Source organism: Dipodomys merriami, unplaced genomic scaffold, assembly GCF_024711535.1.
Source record: "Dipodomys merriami isolate MVZ:Mamm:240054 unplaced genomic scaffold, mDipMer1.0.p SCAF_384, whole genome shotgun sequence".
In the NCBI taxonomy this organism is placed as follows: Eukaryota; Metazoa; Chordata; class Mammalia; order Rodentia; family Heteromyidae; genus Dipodomys; species Dipodomys merriami.
The window spans coordinates 633,813-649,382 of NW_027205426.1; the positions used below are offsets into that span (position 1 = coordinate 633,813).

The 15,570-nt window shown below is 59.6% G+C and overlaps 1 protein-coding gene across 1 annotated transcript; it reads left to right on the forward strand.

The window, feature by feature from the left end:
* Positions 1–3,867: 3,867 nt before the first annotated feature.
* On the forward strand, positions 3,868–14,224 carry LOC138805076 (epithelial membrane protein 1-like). The gene is made up of 5 exons (XM_069989653.1): positions 3,868–4,085; positions 10,309–10,424; positions 11,070–11,166; positions 11,959–12,099; positions 12,236–14,224. The coding sequence occupies exons 2-5, from the start codon at positions 10,347–10,349 to the stop codon at positions 12,400–12,402; spliced, it is 483 nt and encodes a 160-aa protein (XP_069845754.1). The 5' UTR covers positions 3,868–4,085; positions 10,309–10,346; the 3' UTR covers positions 12,403–14,224.
* Positions 14,225–15,570: the final 1,346 nt, after the last annotated feature.

Here is a 15,570-nt window from a genome sequence, read left to right on the forward strand (position 1 = left end):
ACATACACAAACCACAAAAACAACATGGTTGGTGTTGTGATACACAGACCTGTGAGCCCTGGCCCTGAGACTCCTCCCATGGAGGCCGAGGCTGTCACACCTGGTGCACAGGTGTGCATGCGTGCACACGAGTGTCGGCTGGTGTCAGGAGGATGGCCTCCAGTAAACCACCAAAAAGCTGGAAGTGGAGCTATGGTTCAAGTGGTAGAGCACCCAAGCAGAGGGCGGAGGGTGGAGGGATAGCAATTCAATCCTCTTCAGCCAATCCCTAACTTTGCCCCCAGCTTCACCTCCAAATGAAGGATGTAACTTTTGTTCCCCCACCCCTTTTTTATTTGATGGTACCAGGGACCAAACTCAGCCTTGCACCTGCTAGGCATGTCCTCTACCGCTTGAGCCACGCCTCCAGCCCTGCTTTGTGTTCATCTCACTTTGTGTCCAGGCCAGTCCGGCCTGCGAGTCTTCTGTCTCCCTGATCGCTGACATTACAGGCATGTACCGCCATGCTGTCATCTCTGGATGTTGCTGGACATGGAGCCTCATGAGCCTTTCATGCCCGGGCTGGCTTTGAACCTCGGTCTTCTCGTCTCTGAGGAGGGAGGTGTACCGGCTTGGGCCACTGAGGCAGGCCTGCTTTTTGTTTTCCGTTTTCTTTTTATTTAACCAGGGCTGTTTGTAGGCACAGATGCGGCTCCAGGCTAGTGATTCTCATCGCTGCCATTGCCTCTCGCGATCCCATAACCCCATAAATGAAGCTGGTCACCCCGAGGTTGTGAAAGTCTCATCTGGCTGGGAAGGACGTGGGCACTGGTCAGCGTGGAAACTCCAGTGGGGGGGGTGTGCGTGACTAAATGGCCGGGTCATCAGCATGTTGGGCTCCGGTGTTGCTCAGGGTGGGCTGGGGAGGTCCTGATGGGTTCCTTCCTCCCCCCTCCCTCCCTCCCTCCCTCCCTCTCCCCCTCCCTCCCTCCCTCCCTCCCGGCCGCCTGGGACCTCAGGCGTGCGCGTGGGTGAATGACCGGCTTGGGTTTCAGCTCATTCACGCTGCGTGGCACAGGCCTGCGTGGTTTCAGCGTGGTGACTCTCCCGGCTCTCTCCTGGTGAAGTTTCACGCTTCACCCACTCAACATGACTTTTGTTTGTTTGGCAGGACCTGGGCCTTGAACTCAGGGCCTGGGCGCTGTCTCTGAGCTCTTTCACTCCAGGTGGGCGCTCTACCACTTGAGCCACAGCACCACTTCTGGTTTTCTGGTGGTTCGGGCGGGCTTGGAGCAACCATCCTCAGATCTCAGCCTCCTGAGTGGCTGGGATGGCAGGCGGGAGCCCTGGGCACCTGGCTTGGTGTTTTTCTTTTAAAAAGTATTTGCACCGTACACGTGGCTTTACATGTGGCCCGCGGAGTGTGCGTGCGTGTGCATGTGGAGGTATGTGTGTGTGAGCATGTGTGTGAACTTGTGCGTGTTAGTGTGTGTGCGTGCATGCATATGTGTGTGTGTGTGTATTTATGTGTGCGTGCATGTGTGAGATCTGGGCACTCCTCTCCTGATTCCTTCCCCCCTCCAGACGACAGGAGATGACCACAGGGAACTTGGGCCCCAGAGCCTCCCTCTGTCCAACCACAGTCGGCTTGTCCTTGGGCAGGGGCAGCTGTGGGAGAGAGGGGAGAGGGAGGGAGGGAGGGAGGAAGTGGGGAGAGAGGGGGAAGAGAGGGAGGGGGGGATGGAGGAGGGAGGGAGGGAGAGAGGTAGGGGGGATGGAGGGGGGAGGGAGGGTAAAGGGGATGGAGGGGGAGAGAGGGAGGGGGGATGGAGGGGGGAGAGAGGGTAAGGAGGATGGAGGGGGGTGGAGGGAGGGAGGGGGTAGGGAGGGGGGCCATTTGTTCTCCGCCCAGGTGCCTGGCTCCAGGTTTCTCTGTAAAAAATGCAGCCAGACCACATAGTTGTCAGGCAGGCAGGTAGAGGCCTGGGCTGGGGGTGGGGTGGGGGTGGGCAGGGGTGTGTGTGGGGGAGAGCCGGAGGACTAAGAGAGGGGTGGGGGTCCTCGTGACCCCTCCATAGCGCCCCCTCCTGGGGCCTGGGCTGTGCCAGAGGGAGGGGCAGGGGAGGGGGATGGGGAGAGTAGAGGGGGAGAGGTGAGGAGAGGGGGAGAGGGGAGGGAAAGAGAGCCGAGGGGGAGGGGGCAGGGCAGGGGGAGGGACGGGGGAGGGGGAGAACTCCTGTCATCATGGTTTTTAATGGAAAAAAAAAAATTTCAACTCTGTTCTGTTTGTAGAGATCCAGTCTGGTTCTCAGGGTCTTGGGCAGGCTGGGTCTGATCACTGTGTGTGTGTGTGTGTGTGTGTGTGTGTGTGTGTGTGTGTGTGTGTGTGCGCACACCTGCGTGACTGTGTGATGTATGTTTGTCCTGTCACCCCGTTGAGAAAACATTCTCAGCCAGGCGCCGGTGGCTCCCGCCTGTCATCCCAGCAACTCAGGAGGCTGAGATCTGAGGATGGCAGTTCAAGGCCAGCCTAGGCAGGAGAGTCCCTGAGACTCTGATCTTCCAAGAACCACCAGAAAACTGGAAGTGGCGCTGTGGCTCAAGTAGTAGAGCACCAGCCTTGAGCTGCAGAGCTGAGGGATGGCGCCCAGGCCCTGAGTTCCAGGCCTAGGACAGCGTGCGCGTGCACGAGTGTGTGAGCGTGTACACACACACACACACACACACACACACACACACACACACGGTGGCCATCCTGGAGGGAGGCCCGGGCTGCAGGCCCTGTGGGGTCCGGGGACGCGGGTGGGGATGTGGCTCCAGCAGGCCGGCCCTGCCCTCAGGTGTGAGCAAAGTCCAGGCAGATGATCACGAGATCAGACGGCAAAGTTCTCGCAGGCTGGGGACTTCCGGCTAGGGCCCTGGGCCGGCGGGGCAGGCGGGGCTGGGCCTCTGGGTCCCCCGTGTGAGAATAGAGAGTGGCCAGATGGTCCAGGAAGGGGGAGAGCAGGGAGGGAGGGCGGGAGGGGTGAGTGGACCGGCCGACACGTCAGAAGGGACCCTCCCTTGCTGCTGATTGAAACTAATAACAAAACGTAGGAGGAAATTTAAAAAAAAGGCTCCCACCTGTGACCTCCCAGCTGGGATTTTAGCCGCGAGGATGGCCGGTCCAGCTCAGCCCGGGAGACACATTCCTGAAACCACCCAAAAGCAGGAAGTGGAACTGTGACTCAAGGGGTTGAGCACCAGCCTGGAGTTCAACCCCCAGTACTGACACACACAATAATAATAATATTAATATGAATACGATCATAATAAATCCGGTAATATGCAGCATGGAAGGAGAATCATCTGAGTGGCTGACTAGCTAGGTTTTTTGTTTGGTTTTTGTCAGTCCTGGAGCTTGAACTCAGGGCCTGGGCGCCGGCCCTGAGCTCTTTCACTCAACGCTGGCGCTCTACCACTTGAGCCACAGCGCCACTCCCGGTTTTCTGGTGGTTCCTTGGAGCTCAGAGTCTCCAGGCCTTTCCTGCCTGGGCTGGCCTTGACCAGCGATCCTCAGCTCTCAGCCTCCCTGAGTATCTGGGGTGATGGACGTGAGCCAACCCCATGTCACCAGGGTTTGAATGAATGGGATACAAGGGGGTGCTCTCCTGCTCCCTTTAGGGATGGGAACCTGACCCGTGGCTGCTGCCTGCAGTCACGGCTACGGGGGACTTCGGTAAACATCTATTTTGGTGTCTCCTGTTACTCAGGGTGTCACGCCCTTTTCCACTGCGGTCTGTGGGTGTGAGTCACAGGCTGGGGCGGGGAGGGGGCGGTGCACGCTCACCCCGCCGTGCACGGCCAGCCGCCAGCTCCACAGGGCGTAGCTCACCAACAAATCTTGCTTTTTTTTTTTTTTTTTTTCAAGCCAGCCTGATTCACAGAAGCTCCTTTAAAACCCGGGGAGAAAGGGCCGGCCCTGCACACACCCAGCCAGCAGCTCTGCCTGGGGAACCCTTCCCGTCCCGCCGTCCCTACAACCCAGAGCTGCAGCCTCCGGCCCTCCCTGAGTTCCCCGGGCCTCCAGACTGCAGCCTCCGCGCCTCGGGCCTCCGCAGCCTCAGGTAGGAGAGCGATCGCTCCTTTGGGGGGGAGAGCACTTGGGTCTGAGGACTTCTAAACCTCGCCTTTCTCCCCTACTTCTTTCTCTCCTTGGCTTTGATTTATTTTTCTTCCCTACCTGTGACTCAAAAGAATCAAGTCCTTGAAACTTGTAGTTGGGAGGGCAGCCGAGGAGATCTGTCCTGAGCAGGGTTGGGTTGGGGGGGGTGGGGACGGATGGAGGGACAGGGGGCCCCCAGGGCTGGCATCTGGTCTCGGGGCTGTGGCTCCCAGTGGCTGGGTGGTGGCGGAGGGGACTTTGGAGTGGACTTGGACAGCGAGTGTTTTTATGTAGGGAACGGCTTCTCCGGGCCCAGGGTGGGTACCGTCCCCTGCAAACCACGCCAATCCCTCCTTTTGCCTGCGGGTGGGTGGGTGGCAGAGTTTGGGGGGGGGTTGGGGGGCATGGGGGAGCGGAGGAAATGCTAGTGGAGAAACATCTGGCTTTCCCTCTCTTCCCATTCACTTCTGCAGAAGTGATGTCGCTGGTTTCTTGTGGAGGGAAGCAGAGAAGAGATTGGCTGGTTTAAAGAAAACCGTTAGGGGAAATGGGGGGGGGGAGAGGGAGGGAGGGAGGGCGGGAAGGTGGGGGGGAGCAGCTGGGGTTTGGAATAAAACGTGGGAGGGCTGCACCAGGAGGAGGTGGACGGCCGTGTGGATTCCGGGCTCCGGTTCTTGGCCAGATGTGGCGTCCAGGAGGGGAGGGCGGGGCTCATGGATTCCAGAACCCTGGAGAAGCTCTGAGCCCTCCCTTTAGCCCACCCACTGCCAAGAACCCCCCCTCCTCCCCCCAAGGGCTAAAAGGAACTCCCGGAGCTGGGAATCCTTGAGTCGGTTGACTGCTTGTGTCCTGTCTAATTCCCCACAGGAGGAGACCGGGGTCTGGGGGAGGGAGGGTGGTGTGGTCTTCATCCCCCCCCCCATCTGCCTCCTGCTGGACCCCACCCCTGGCCCTCCTGTGGGTCACCCCGAGACACAGCCCCTCCCAGCTCAGGTGGAGTGGGCTGGGGAGCTTCGTGGAGGGCGTGAGCTCCCTGGCCGCCCTGGGGAGAAGTTCAAGCGGCTTCCCCCTCCCCCCTATCCCCACCCCATAGACCCACCGGGGGCCACAGAACAAACTCTGTCCTTCATGTCCTCTGTCCCTTCCACAGGGAGGATGAACGAGTACGTTCCTTCCCTTCCTACTGGCAGGACTGGGATCTGCACCCGGGCCTGGGCACCTGGCAAGCTCTTAACAAACCCCAGGCCAGGGGAGTCAGGGCCTGGGGTGGGGGCCAGGCGTCCATGCCCGCCCCTCCGCTGGACAGCACTAGCCTTCCGTGTCCCCCATGCTAGCAGCACCGGTGGACGCCCCTGTACCCCCCCAGGACTGTGGCGGCCTGGGCATTGAATCTGTCCTGGTGGTCACTGCGCCCTCGACAAACCCTGACGCTAGCCCAGGCTAGCCCCAAAGCCACGGGCCTCCTCTGTCAGCCTCTGGAGGGCCGGGATTGCAGGCATGCGCCACAAGGCCAGCTCCTGGCTTCATGTTTAATTAGCACAGATGAGTAGAGCTGGGAGAAACAGCCCTTCATCCCTCCCCCCGCCCCTCGTCTCTGAAATAGTACTTGGGGGTCTTTGAAGCCACGTAGGTCGCTGGCTACATCCTGAAGTGTTTCACTTTGTTTTTTGTGCCAGTCCTGGGACTTGAACTCGGGGCCTGGGCGCTGTCCCTGAGCTGCTTTTACACGAGGCTGGCGCTCTACCACTTGAGCCACAGCGCCATGTCCGGTTTTTTTTCTGTGTGGTCCTGAGGACTCAAACCCAGGACTTTGGGCATGCTAGGCAAATGCTCTCCCCCCTGAGCCGCTGCCCAGCCGGGCTTCATCTTCCAGATGCATCCGCAAGTTCTTTGTGAGTGTGGCTCACACGAGTGTGCGCTCACACCGCTCCTGAGAGCACAACGGAGACTCTCAGCTGGGCAGACAGCCACACCAGAAACATGGGCTTCTAACCAGCCCTTTTGGGGTGTGGCCCATCCCTGGGGCCCACGCCCGCCCGTCCTCTAACACCATCCGGGAGAGGGAGGAGGGCGAGGAGGGCGAGGAGGGAGAGGAGGAGGGAGGCCGTGGCTTTGCCCGGCAACCAGACATCAAGGCCCAGCCATGGCCCTCACTAGTTTTGAACTGCAGCCTTAGATCACGAGCCTCCCTCCTCCCCTCCTCCCCTCCTCCCCTCCTCTTTTCCCTTCTGCCCCTGAGGCTGGGGTTTCTAGACTGTTCTTGCCATCTGGGCATCCCGGAGGCCAACACACAGGTAGATCCAGTGAGGAGTTAACTTGAGTTTTCTTTTTGGGAGCGTGCATCGGTCCTGGGGCTCGAACTCCGGGCCTGGGCACGGTCCCTGAGCCAGAAAACCAGTTCAAGGCTGGCGCTTCCATTTTCTGGCTTCGAACCGTGATCCTCCACGCTCAGCCTCCCGGGGTGAGACCAGGCCGGGCGGGGTCCGGGAAGATGGGCTGGCTGCTCCACTCTGGGGGGCGTTGAGCGTGTGAGGTCTGCAGGATCGCAGTTCGGGGTCAGCCCTGGGTGGAATGCGCCAGCCGGAGGTGGCGGCCCTGAGGGGGCGGGCGGCACCCAGACACGGAGCCCTGAGCGGGAAAAGATCCACCGCTGGGGCCGGACGCGCGGTTCCAGCGGTGAAGCGCCTTGTCTCGCAAGAATGAGGTTCTGAGTTCAAACTCTGGTACAAGGAGAGAGAGAGAAAAAAGAGTGAGAGAGCACAAAGGAGGGAGGGAGGGAGGGACAGAAGAAGGGAGGGAGGAAAGAAGAAAGAAAAGAAGGAAAGAAGGAAGGAAGGAAGGAAGAGGGGAGGAATGAAGGAAAGGAGGAAGGGAGGAAGGGAGGAAGGGAGGGAGGAAGGAAAGGAGGAAGGAAGGAAGGAAGGGAGGAAAGAAAGGAAGGAAAGAAGGGAGGAAAGGAGGAAGGAAGGAGGAAGGAGGAAGGAGGAAAGAGGAGGAAGAAGGGAGGGAGGGAGGGAGGGAGGGAGGGGGAAGGAGGAAGATGGCCTTAGCTCCCTCTGGGGGGAGCTGTTGGGGCCTCACCCTGGCCGGGCTCAGGGCATGGAGCCCCTAGGAGCCCATTGGGGAGAGCGAGCAGAGCTGCAGCCCCCCTAATTTACCTGGGGCGCCCAGTGCGGCAGGCCGGCCCACGCCTCCATTTTCTCCCTGCACTTAGTCATTATCTCCAGGATCTCTGGCCCTGGCCCCTCTTCCGAGCTGACGTCAGAGGGAACCCCAGCTGGAACCCCAGCTCCCTCTTTGCCCCGGGGGTGGGGGGGGGCCTGGCCTCAGCCTCCTTCCGAGGGGGAGGTTGGGGTGCAGGAGAGCGTTCAGAGCTCATGAGAGCCGAGGGCGGTGCTGAGGCTAGCCCGGGGCGGCCGTGCTAATGCTCAGGGGTAAATAAACACCACCCAGACGGGGAAAGAGCAGGCCAAAGCAGCCCGGGTGGGATTTGAACCCAGAACCTGTGCTAGAGACTGTTAGCAGCCAGTACCGCCTCTCTGGGCCCCCAAGGCCGACTATGGAAGTCTGGATCTGTACTAGTTATTGGTCCCCTCCCTCCCTCCCCCCCCCCCGTCCTCCTCCCTTCCTCCTCCCCCCTCCCTTTCCCAACCTCACCTGGCCAAGTCTGCACAAGTCCTGCGCAAGTCCACACCAGCACCAGATAAGCAATGCTTTTCATCCTCACCCCCTCCCGCCATTTTTGGGGTGTGGGGTGTGTCTACCTGGCCCAGGGAGAGGGAAGCCAGTGGCTCCTTTTGCATCCGCTGCTCCTCTGGGCGTGAGCCCTGGCGTGGCCATGGTCTGACCAGCATGCGCCCCCCTTTAATCCCGGCCTCACCCTCCCGCCTGGGCTGCTGGTGGTGCTGGTGACTTGCCTTTCTGCTCTTGTCCACCACCTTGTCCACCAACACACAGGGGGCCCTGTGCCGTGCGAGCCCTTGGGGAAACGAAGTGGCAGCAGCAAACCGATCTTGAGGTCGGGAGGCGTGGGTCAAGCCCGGGGTGCTGGCCGGAAGGTGGGCCCAGGGACCCCCGAGAGGAGCTGACCTCAGTGCCACCGGGCCCAGAGAGTGTTTTTAGCAAGCCCTCCTTCTGTCCCCAGATTCTGTAATTATATCCGTGCATTCATTCATTCATTCATTCATTCTCAAACAGAGATCAGTCCAGGAGCTCAGGCCTCTGGAGAGGGGGGAGGGAGGGAGGAAGGGGAGGGCTTCTCGTCCACGTGTAACCGTCCAGCCACCGTCCACTAGCAGGCCACGTCGGGCCTGTGGGCTAGGAAGGGGGGACATGACCTCTGGTAGGAGTCCAGGAGGGCTTCCTGGAGGAGGAGGAGGCCGGGCACCCAATTGAAAACACACTCAATACGCAGGGACTGGAGGAGGGACGCGTGCATGCGGAGCTTTTATGCTTAGCAGTCACGTTCCTGTAGTCCGAGGTGCACAGTGGACAGTTGGGACCTGGTTCCGGGTCATCGGTGTTGGTGTGCACGCCCATGTGCGTGTGTGTGCATGTGTGTGGTATAGATGATGTGTGCACAGACAATCTGATGGCTGGACAGCGGAGGGAGAGGAGGGGGTGGCAAAGAGGATGATGGGAGGAGATGATGTCTGGACAGAGGAGGGAGCAGAGAGGATCATGGGAAGAGATGATGTCTGGACAGAGAGGATCATAAGAGATGATATCTGGACAGAAGGGAGGGTGGGTTTCCTGGCGGGCCTGCACATGTCCCCTGGCCCTGCTGTGTGGTGGGGTCTCCACCGCAGAGACGCTAAACGGGGCTGGACATGGAGAAGGAGCTGAGCATCTGCCATCCAGCGCGCGGGATTGGAAGACAGCCCGACAGACTCGGGGTGGGGAAAAGCCAGAGCCGGGTGCACCGTGCAGCCTCTGTTTCTGGCCTGGCACAGCAGCCTATGGGAGCTGGGGGGCGCTGGGCACCCCCTATAGCAGGGACCATGACACCGGCCGATCGGAGACTCGCCTCCAATGAACCACCCCAAAGCCCGCAGTGGAGCTGTGGCTCAAGTGGTCGAGCGCCAGCCTTGAGCACCAGAGCTCCGCAGGCCCAGGGCCCAGGCTCCCCCAACTCCCAAGTTCAAATCCCAGTAACTAACTAGTACAAAACCAAAATAACCAAAATACCAAACTCCCAGGCATGAAACGCAGACCACTGTGGACGTAACACAGGAACCTTCAGTCTATCTAGCGTAGTTAGATGGTGCTAGAATGTGCATGTCTAGCGGGAAGTGCATTTTTGTTGTCTCTCCCTCCCTTCCTTCATTCCTTCTTCCTTTCTTTCTTTCTTGTCCTGGATCTCGAACCCAGGACACTGCGCTCGCTAGGCAAGCGCTTTGTCACTGAGCTCCATCCCAGCCCCCTGATGACTGCTGAACACCAAGGGTTATGAATAATCTCTCTCCCCTGAGATCTGCTGCCCAACTGCTGAACTAATAGCAGGTTTTTGTTGTTGTTGGTTGTGGGGCTTGAACTCAGGGCCTGGGCGCTGTCCCTCAGCTCTTCAGCTCAAGGCTGTCACTCTACCACTTGAGCCACAGCTCGACTTCTGGTTTTCTGGTCGCTTACTGGAGATGTGAGTCTCATGGACTTTCCTGCCCAGGCTGGCTTTGAACTGCGATCCTCAGATCTCAGCCTCCTGGTGGCTGGGATGACAGGTGTGAGCCACCGGCGCGTGGATAGAACTTGATTTGTGTTTTGGATGGCGTACGCGTGTCACGATAGATATGAAATCAGACACTTTCCTAACCAACTCTGGGCTTGCACACCTTGATTATGAAACTAGCAGTTGTCAGGACACCCAGTTTAGCCGCTTTTTTGGGGGGGGGACGGGAAAAATGTCCTCTTTTTAAAAAACTTTTCCTGCTGGGGAGAGATGGTTACATTAGAGGAGTGAGTATATAAATCTTGGTTCTGAAAGGGAGGGAATTGCGTTTGATCAAGATGGATGGGCATAGAAGCACACAGGGGTCTCCAGAATTTTCTGATGGAGGTGGAACTTTGTTGTCTTTTTTTGTTATTGCGACTTCTCATTTCGGCTGAGACCTCAGAGGTGGGGAAGCGGAGCCGTCCCACTAAATCTGATGTTAACCTTTTCTTCTCCTCTCCTCCTCCGTTCTTTCCAGAAACTTCTCTTGGCTCACTTGTCCGCAGAAAGGCCAAGATGTTGGTGCTCCTGGCCAGTATCTTCGTGGTGCACAATGCCTGCCTCATCATGCTGTTTGTCTCCACCATCGCCAACGTGAGTCCGGGCCTCCCGTGTGGAGCTCTGGTGTGGATGCTGAGGTGGAGGTGGGGGAGGAGGGTGGGTTAACTTCAGTGCCTGCAGGGTGGTCGAGGGACTGGGAGGGATGGACAGCGGGAGCCGGGCCGGGCTGAGCCCTCCTGGATCTCAGTGACAGGGGAGGTGGAGGGGGCAGGCCCCCCAGATTCAAGCCTGGAGCCCTGAATATGGTGGGGACAGGGCCAGAGATGTGCAGCCAGATGGCAACCGGGCTCTGCTGTCCCCGGGCCCCGCCGCCACTTCCTCCGGTGGTCGTTTGTTGTTGTTTGTTAGTGGAAGCGTCCAGTTTGCTCCGATCGTGCTCAGGAAGGTCAGGCTGGTTGCTCCACGCCGGGCCCTGCTGACCCCTTCGGTCCACCCTAACTTGGTGGAGTTGTTTCCTTCACCTGGGAGTCGGTGGTGGGTCTTGAACTCGGGGCCCCGGCGCTGTCCTGGGAGGGCGCTCTACCGCTTGAGCCGCAGTGCCCCTTCCGGCTTTGGGGTTCACTGGGGATCAGTGTCTCTCACAGCCTTGGCTGCCTCGGTGGGCTTCGAACCGCGGTCCTCAGTGAGGATCACCTCCCTCGTGGTGACCTCCGCCATCCGCCCTCTGCCCTCCGCCAGGTCTGGGTGGTGTCTGACCACGTGAACGCCTCCGTGGGCCTCTGGCGGAACTGCACCGGTGGGGACTGCAGTGGCGGGCTGAGCTACGGCGACCAAGGTGCGTGCGGGGCGTGGCCAGCCCTGCCCCAATAGAGACCAATCCCTGTCCTCAGGGGGCGTGGCCCTGGCCCTGCCCCAATAGAGACCAATCACTGTCCTCAGGGGGCGTGGCCCTGGCCCTGCCCCAATAGAGACCAATCACTGTCCTCAGTGGGGCGTGGCCCTGGCCCTGTCCCAATAGAGACTAATCACTGTCCTCAGGGGGCGTGGCCAGTCCTGCCCCAATAGAGACCAATCCCCATCCTCAGGGGGCGTGGCCCTGGCCCAATAGAGACCAATCACTGTCCTCAGGGGGCGTGGCCAGTCCTGCCCCAATAGAGACCAATCCCCATCCTCAGGGGGCGTGGCCCTGGCCCTGCCCCAATAGAGACCAATCACTGTCCTCAGGGGGCGTGGCCAGCCCTGCCCCAATAGAGACCAATCCCCATCCTCAGTGGGGCGTGGCTCTGGACCAGCCCCCACTAGAGACCAATCCCAGTCTTCAGAGGGCGTGGCCCGGGGCCAGTCCCCAATAGACATTAATCCTTGCCCATAGTGGGTGTGGCCCTGGGCCAGCCCCAGAAGAGGCCAGGCCCCGCCCACAGAGGCATGGCCCCAGCCCAATCCCAATAGAGACCAATCCTTGCCCATGGTGGGCGTGGCCATGGGAAATAGCAGGGATAGAGTCAGTCCCCGCCCACAGGGGGCAGGGCCACGGAGCAGCCCCAATGGGGATGGAGCCCCGCCCGCCGTGGGCGTGGCCACACCCATGGGCGTGGTCTGACGCGGCTCTTCCCGCCCGTGTCCGCAGACGCCCTCAAGGCTGTGCAGGCCTTCATGATCCTGTCCATTATCTTCTCCGTCATCTCCCTGGTGGTCTTCGTGTTCCAGCTCTTCACTATGGAGAAGGGGAACCGCTTCTTCCTCTCCGGGGCCACCATGCTGGTGTGCTGTGAGTATCCCCGCCCGGGGCCGCCCGCGGCTGGTGGGCCGACCTCCGGGGCATGGCTCCGGGGGCTGTCAGCCGGCATCCCGGGCCTGGGGGCGGGTGTTGAGCGCGCCTGACCCCCACGCGCCCCGTCCCGCAGGGCTGTGCATCCTGGTCGGCGTGTCCATCTACACCCACCACTACGCCAACAGCAGCGTGCACTTCGAGACGTCCACGCACCACGGCTACTGCTTCATCCTCACCTGGATCTGCTTCTGCTTCAGCCTGGTCATCGGCATCCTCTACCTGGTCCTGAGGAAGAAGTGAGGCCGACCCCGTGCGCACGCGCGTGTGCGTGGGCTGGGGAGGGGGTGGGGAGGCCCGAGCCTTGGATGCGGGAGGAGGGACGCGAGCCGCAGGGCGGGAAGACGGACACACACAGACACACATGCACACACATAAACACACGCACACACATGCACACACAAACACATACACATGTGCAACACATGCACATGCATGCACACACAAACACATGTGCACACGCAACACACATGCACACACACAAACACATGCACACAATGCACATACAAACGCATGCACACACAAACACACATGTGCAACACATGCACATGCATGCACACACGAACACACGTGCACATGCAACACACAAACACATGCACATACATGCACACACACAAACACATGCACACATGCACATGCACACATGTAAACACACGCACACACGAAGAAAAAGGCTGAGGGGGGTCCCGTCAGCCGCTTGCTCTCGGGAGGGTGGCGCTGGCATGGCCAGGTGTGGACCAGACGGGCCTGCCCTTGGCCACGAGGCGCAGCCTCGGTGACACCCGTGGCTGACACCACCCGGGCCAGCCCTGGATGCCACACTGGGTCCCCCACCCACCTCCAGGCAGGGGGATCAATCCAGCCGAGAGCGGCCCCGCCCTGCATCCCACCCTGTGTGGCCTGGAAGTCCCCTGCCCTCCGATCCCACATCAAGCGCCCCACGGGGGGCTGATGGTGGGGGGGGGCTGGTGTGGTGAGTTACTGCCCGGACATGGACAGATATCTGGCCCCAAGTAGCCCCGTGGTGGAGGGACAAAGCGGAGGAAGGGCGCCCTGGAAGGCCCTGGAGAGGGGTGGAGCCCAGGTTAGACCCCCCCGCCCCTGCAGCTGACCCTCATGGGGTTTTCCTCCTGCCCACTCGGTCCAGTGGTCACTAAAGGGCAAGGTAGCCCTTTGGGCATCTGTGAGATGTCCCGACCATCCTGCCTTCCAGATGAAGCCTGATTCACAAACACATGCACACACACACACACACACACACACACACACACACATACACACACACACACACACCAAACCACAAGCTCTGGGCTGGGGCAGGGTGGCGGCGTATTCAGCACGCTAATGGTAGCCAATGGTGGGGACCGGGCACCCCGCTCTCCAGGAAGGGAAGGGAGACTCTTGCGGTGAATAGAATCGCAGGTGACGGGCAGATGTTTACTTGTTCTGAAATAAAGCGAACACACTTGGCGCTCCCAGACAGAACACCCGTTGGGGTGTCTGTGGCCGCCTGAGATTTTCCACGGAGGATTGAGAAATAGGAGGCCCTGGATTCCGGGCTCTCCGGCCGGGGCTCTGCCCCCCCCTCCCCCCAGCCCGTCTCAGAGTCTTTCGGCCATGTCTGCAGATCGACCCTGGGGAGAAGTCCAAACTGGTTCTGGCCTACTTTCTTCTGCTCCTCTATGTACATTTGCGCGTGGGGCCTTTCTCTTTTTTTGGGGGGGGGGGGTGGATTACTATGCTATCATTGCTGGTATTTATATAAAGGGTCTGTTCCTCTGTGTTCATTGTGGCTAAGGGAGAGTTGCAGGCCAGGCTGGCCGAGGGACCCCCAAGACGCCTTTAAGGTGCTGTCCAGGCCGATGTGACAATCACAGAGACTTCCCTTGCTTTTTAACCCCCCCACCCCCCATGGCATTTACGTCTCGTGTAATCTGCATGGCTCTAGCGGGGTTTTCTTCTTTGTGCTGTACGCACCGGCTTGTTCCCAGCAGCTATCATTGTAAATATTTTGATACAAAAAATGTTGATAACTCGGTGGAAGATAAAAACAGATTCCAACGCCCTTCGCCCCGTGTGACTGTTTTCTTTCTACCACACATAAATAAATACAAGATGGGATCTATTAAGCTAATGGATGAAGAGGGATGGGTGTCAGCCTGATCACCTTTGTGGAAAAGAGCAATGTTCTGTCCACACGAGCTAAATGCACGGCCCAGTGCGGCCTCAGCCGCTACTGGCCGGGACGGAGATCAGGACCTGTCCACAAACATGGGGGACATCGGTTCGATGTCCTCTCAGGAGCACACAGAGGTGGGGAGGCCTGGTCCCAGCTTGTTTGCTGACATGGGGTCTTGCTCACTTTTGGTCTCTACTGAATAGCTGAGCACTTGGACATCTCTTAGTTTTTTCCCAGTCCTGGGTCTTGAACTCAGGGCCTGGTCGCTGTCCCCGAGCTTCTTTTGCTCCAGGCTAGCGCTCTACCACTTGAGCCACAGCACCACTTCTGGCTTTTTCTGTGTATGTGGGATTGAGGAATTGAACCCAGGGCTTCCTGCATGCTAGGCGAGCACTCTACCACTGAGCCACCTGCCCAGCCCTGGTTTTTATTATTGTTTTTCTGAGCTGATGGTGTGGGAGGCGTAGGCCAGATGGGGAGCAAAGTGGGGCTCCAAGCTGGGCCCATGTGGGGTCACCCCACATGCCCGGGACAGCCAGGAACCCAGGGCCACACAACCCCACGTGCCACCGGTTTCCTAAAGCCAGAAGAATTCCGGGCCTCAGTTTCCCCTCCCTGTCCCCTGGCCTGGTCTGCCCCTTGGAGGGAGCTGGGCCCTGCCACGTCCCTGAGGTGTGACCACACTGCCCCCTGGTGGCCAGCTCAGGACATGATGGGGTGGATACACAAGTCCAGACCAGGGGATTGCAACCCATTCACCCCTGAATACTGCGCCCCTCCGTGGCCCGGCCCCCCACCTGGACCCAGCGTCACCTCTGATCGACCCCCCAGTGCCCTTACTCAAATAGATGCCCCTATTCCCTTCTTTTTTCGTGGGGCTTGAACTCAGGGCCTGGGAGCTGTCTCTGAGCTCCAAGTCTGTTTCTTTGTGTGGTTCACTGGAGATCAGTCTCACAGGTTTCCTGCCCAGGGTCAAAGGCAGTCCAGCTTTTGGAGGGATCCCCGGCAGGGTGGGGTTGGGTGGTGAGTGGAGACCCAGGGCGGAGGCCCAAAGATGGAGGCCCAGGGTGGAGGCCCGTCGATCCCTGCACTCACGTCCTACCACAACAAAGGACTGGGAAAGTCACAACTAGAACTCCACATAGTGTTAACAGTATGGCTGTCAGAAGGTGTCTGAGCCCGGGTCACTGAGAAAGCCTGTCTAGTCTGAAGAATCCCAGAACCATATGGAG

Coding starts and splice junctions, on each gene's coding strand:
- LOC138805076 (XM_069989653.1), top strand. CDS start 10,347: ATGTTGGTGCTCCTGGCCAGTATCTTCGTGGTGCACAATGCCTGCCTC. Junction 11,167..11,958: donor GCTGAGCTACGGCGACCAAG/GTGCGTGCGGGG, acceptor CCGTGTCCGCAG/ACGCCCTCAAGGCTGTGCAG. Junction 12,100..12,235: donor GGCCACCATGCTGGTGTGCT/GTGAGTATCCCC, acceptor CCCGTCCCGCAG/GGCTGTGCATCCTGGTCGGC.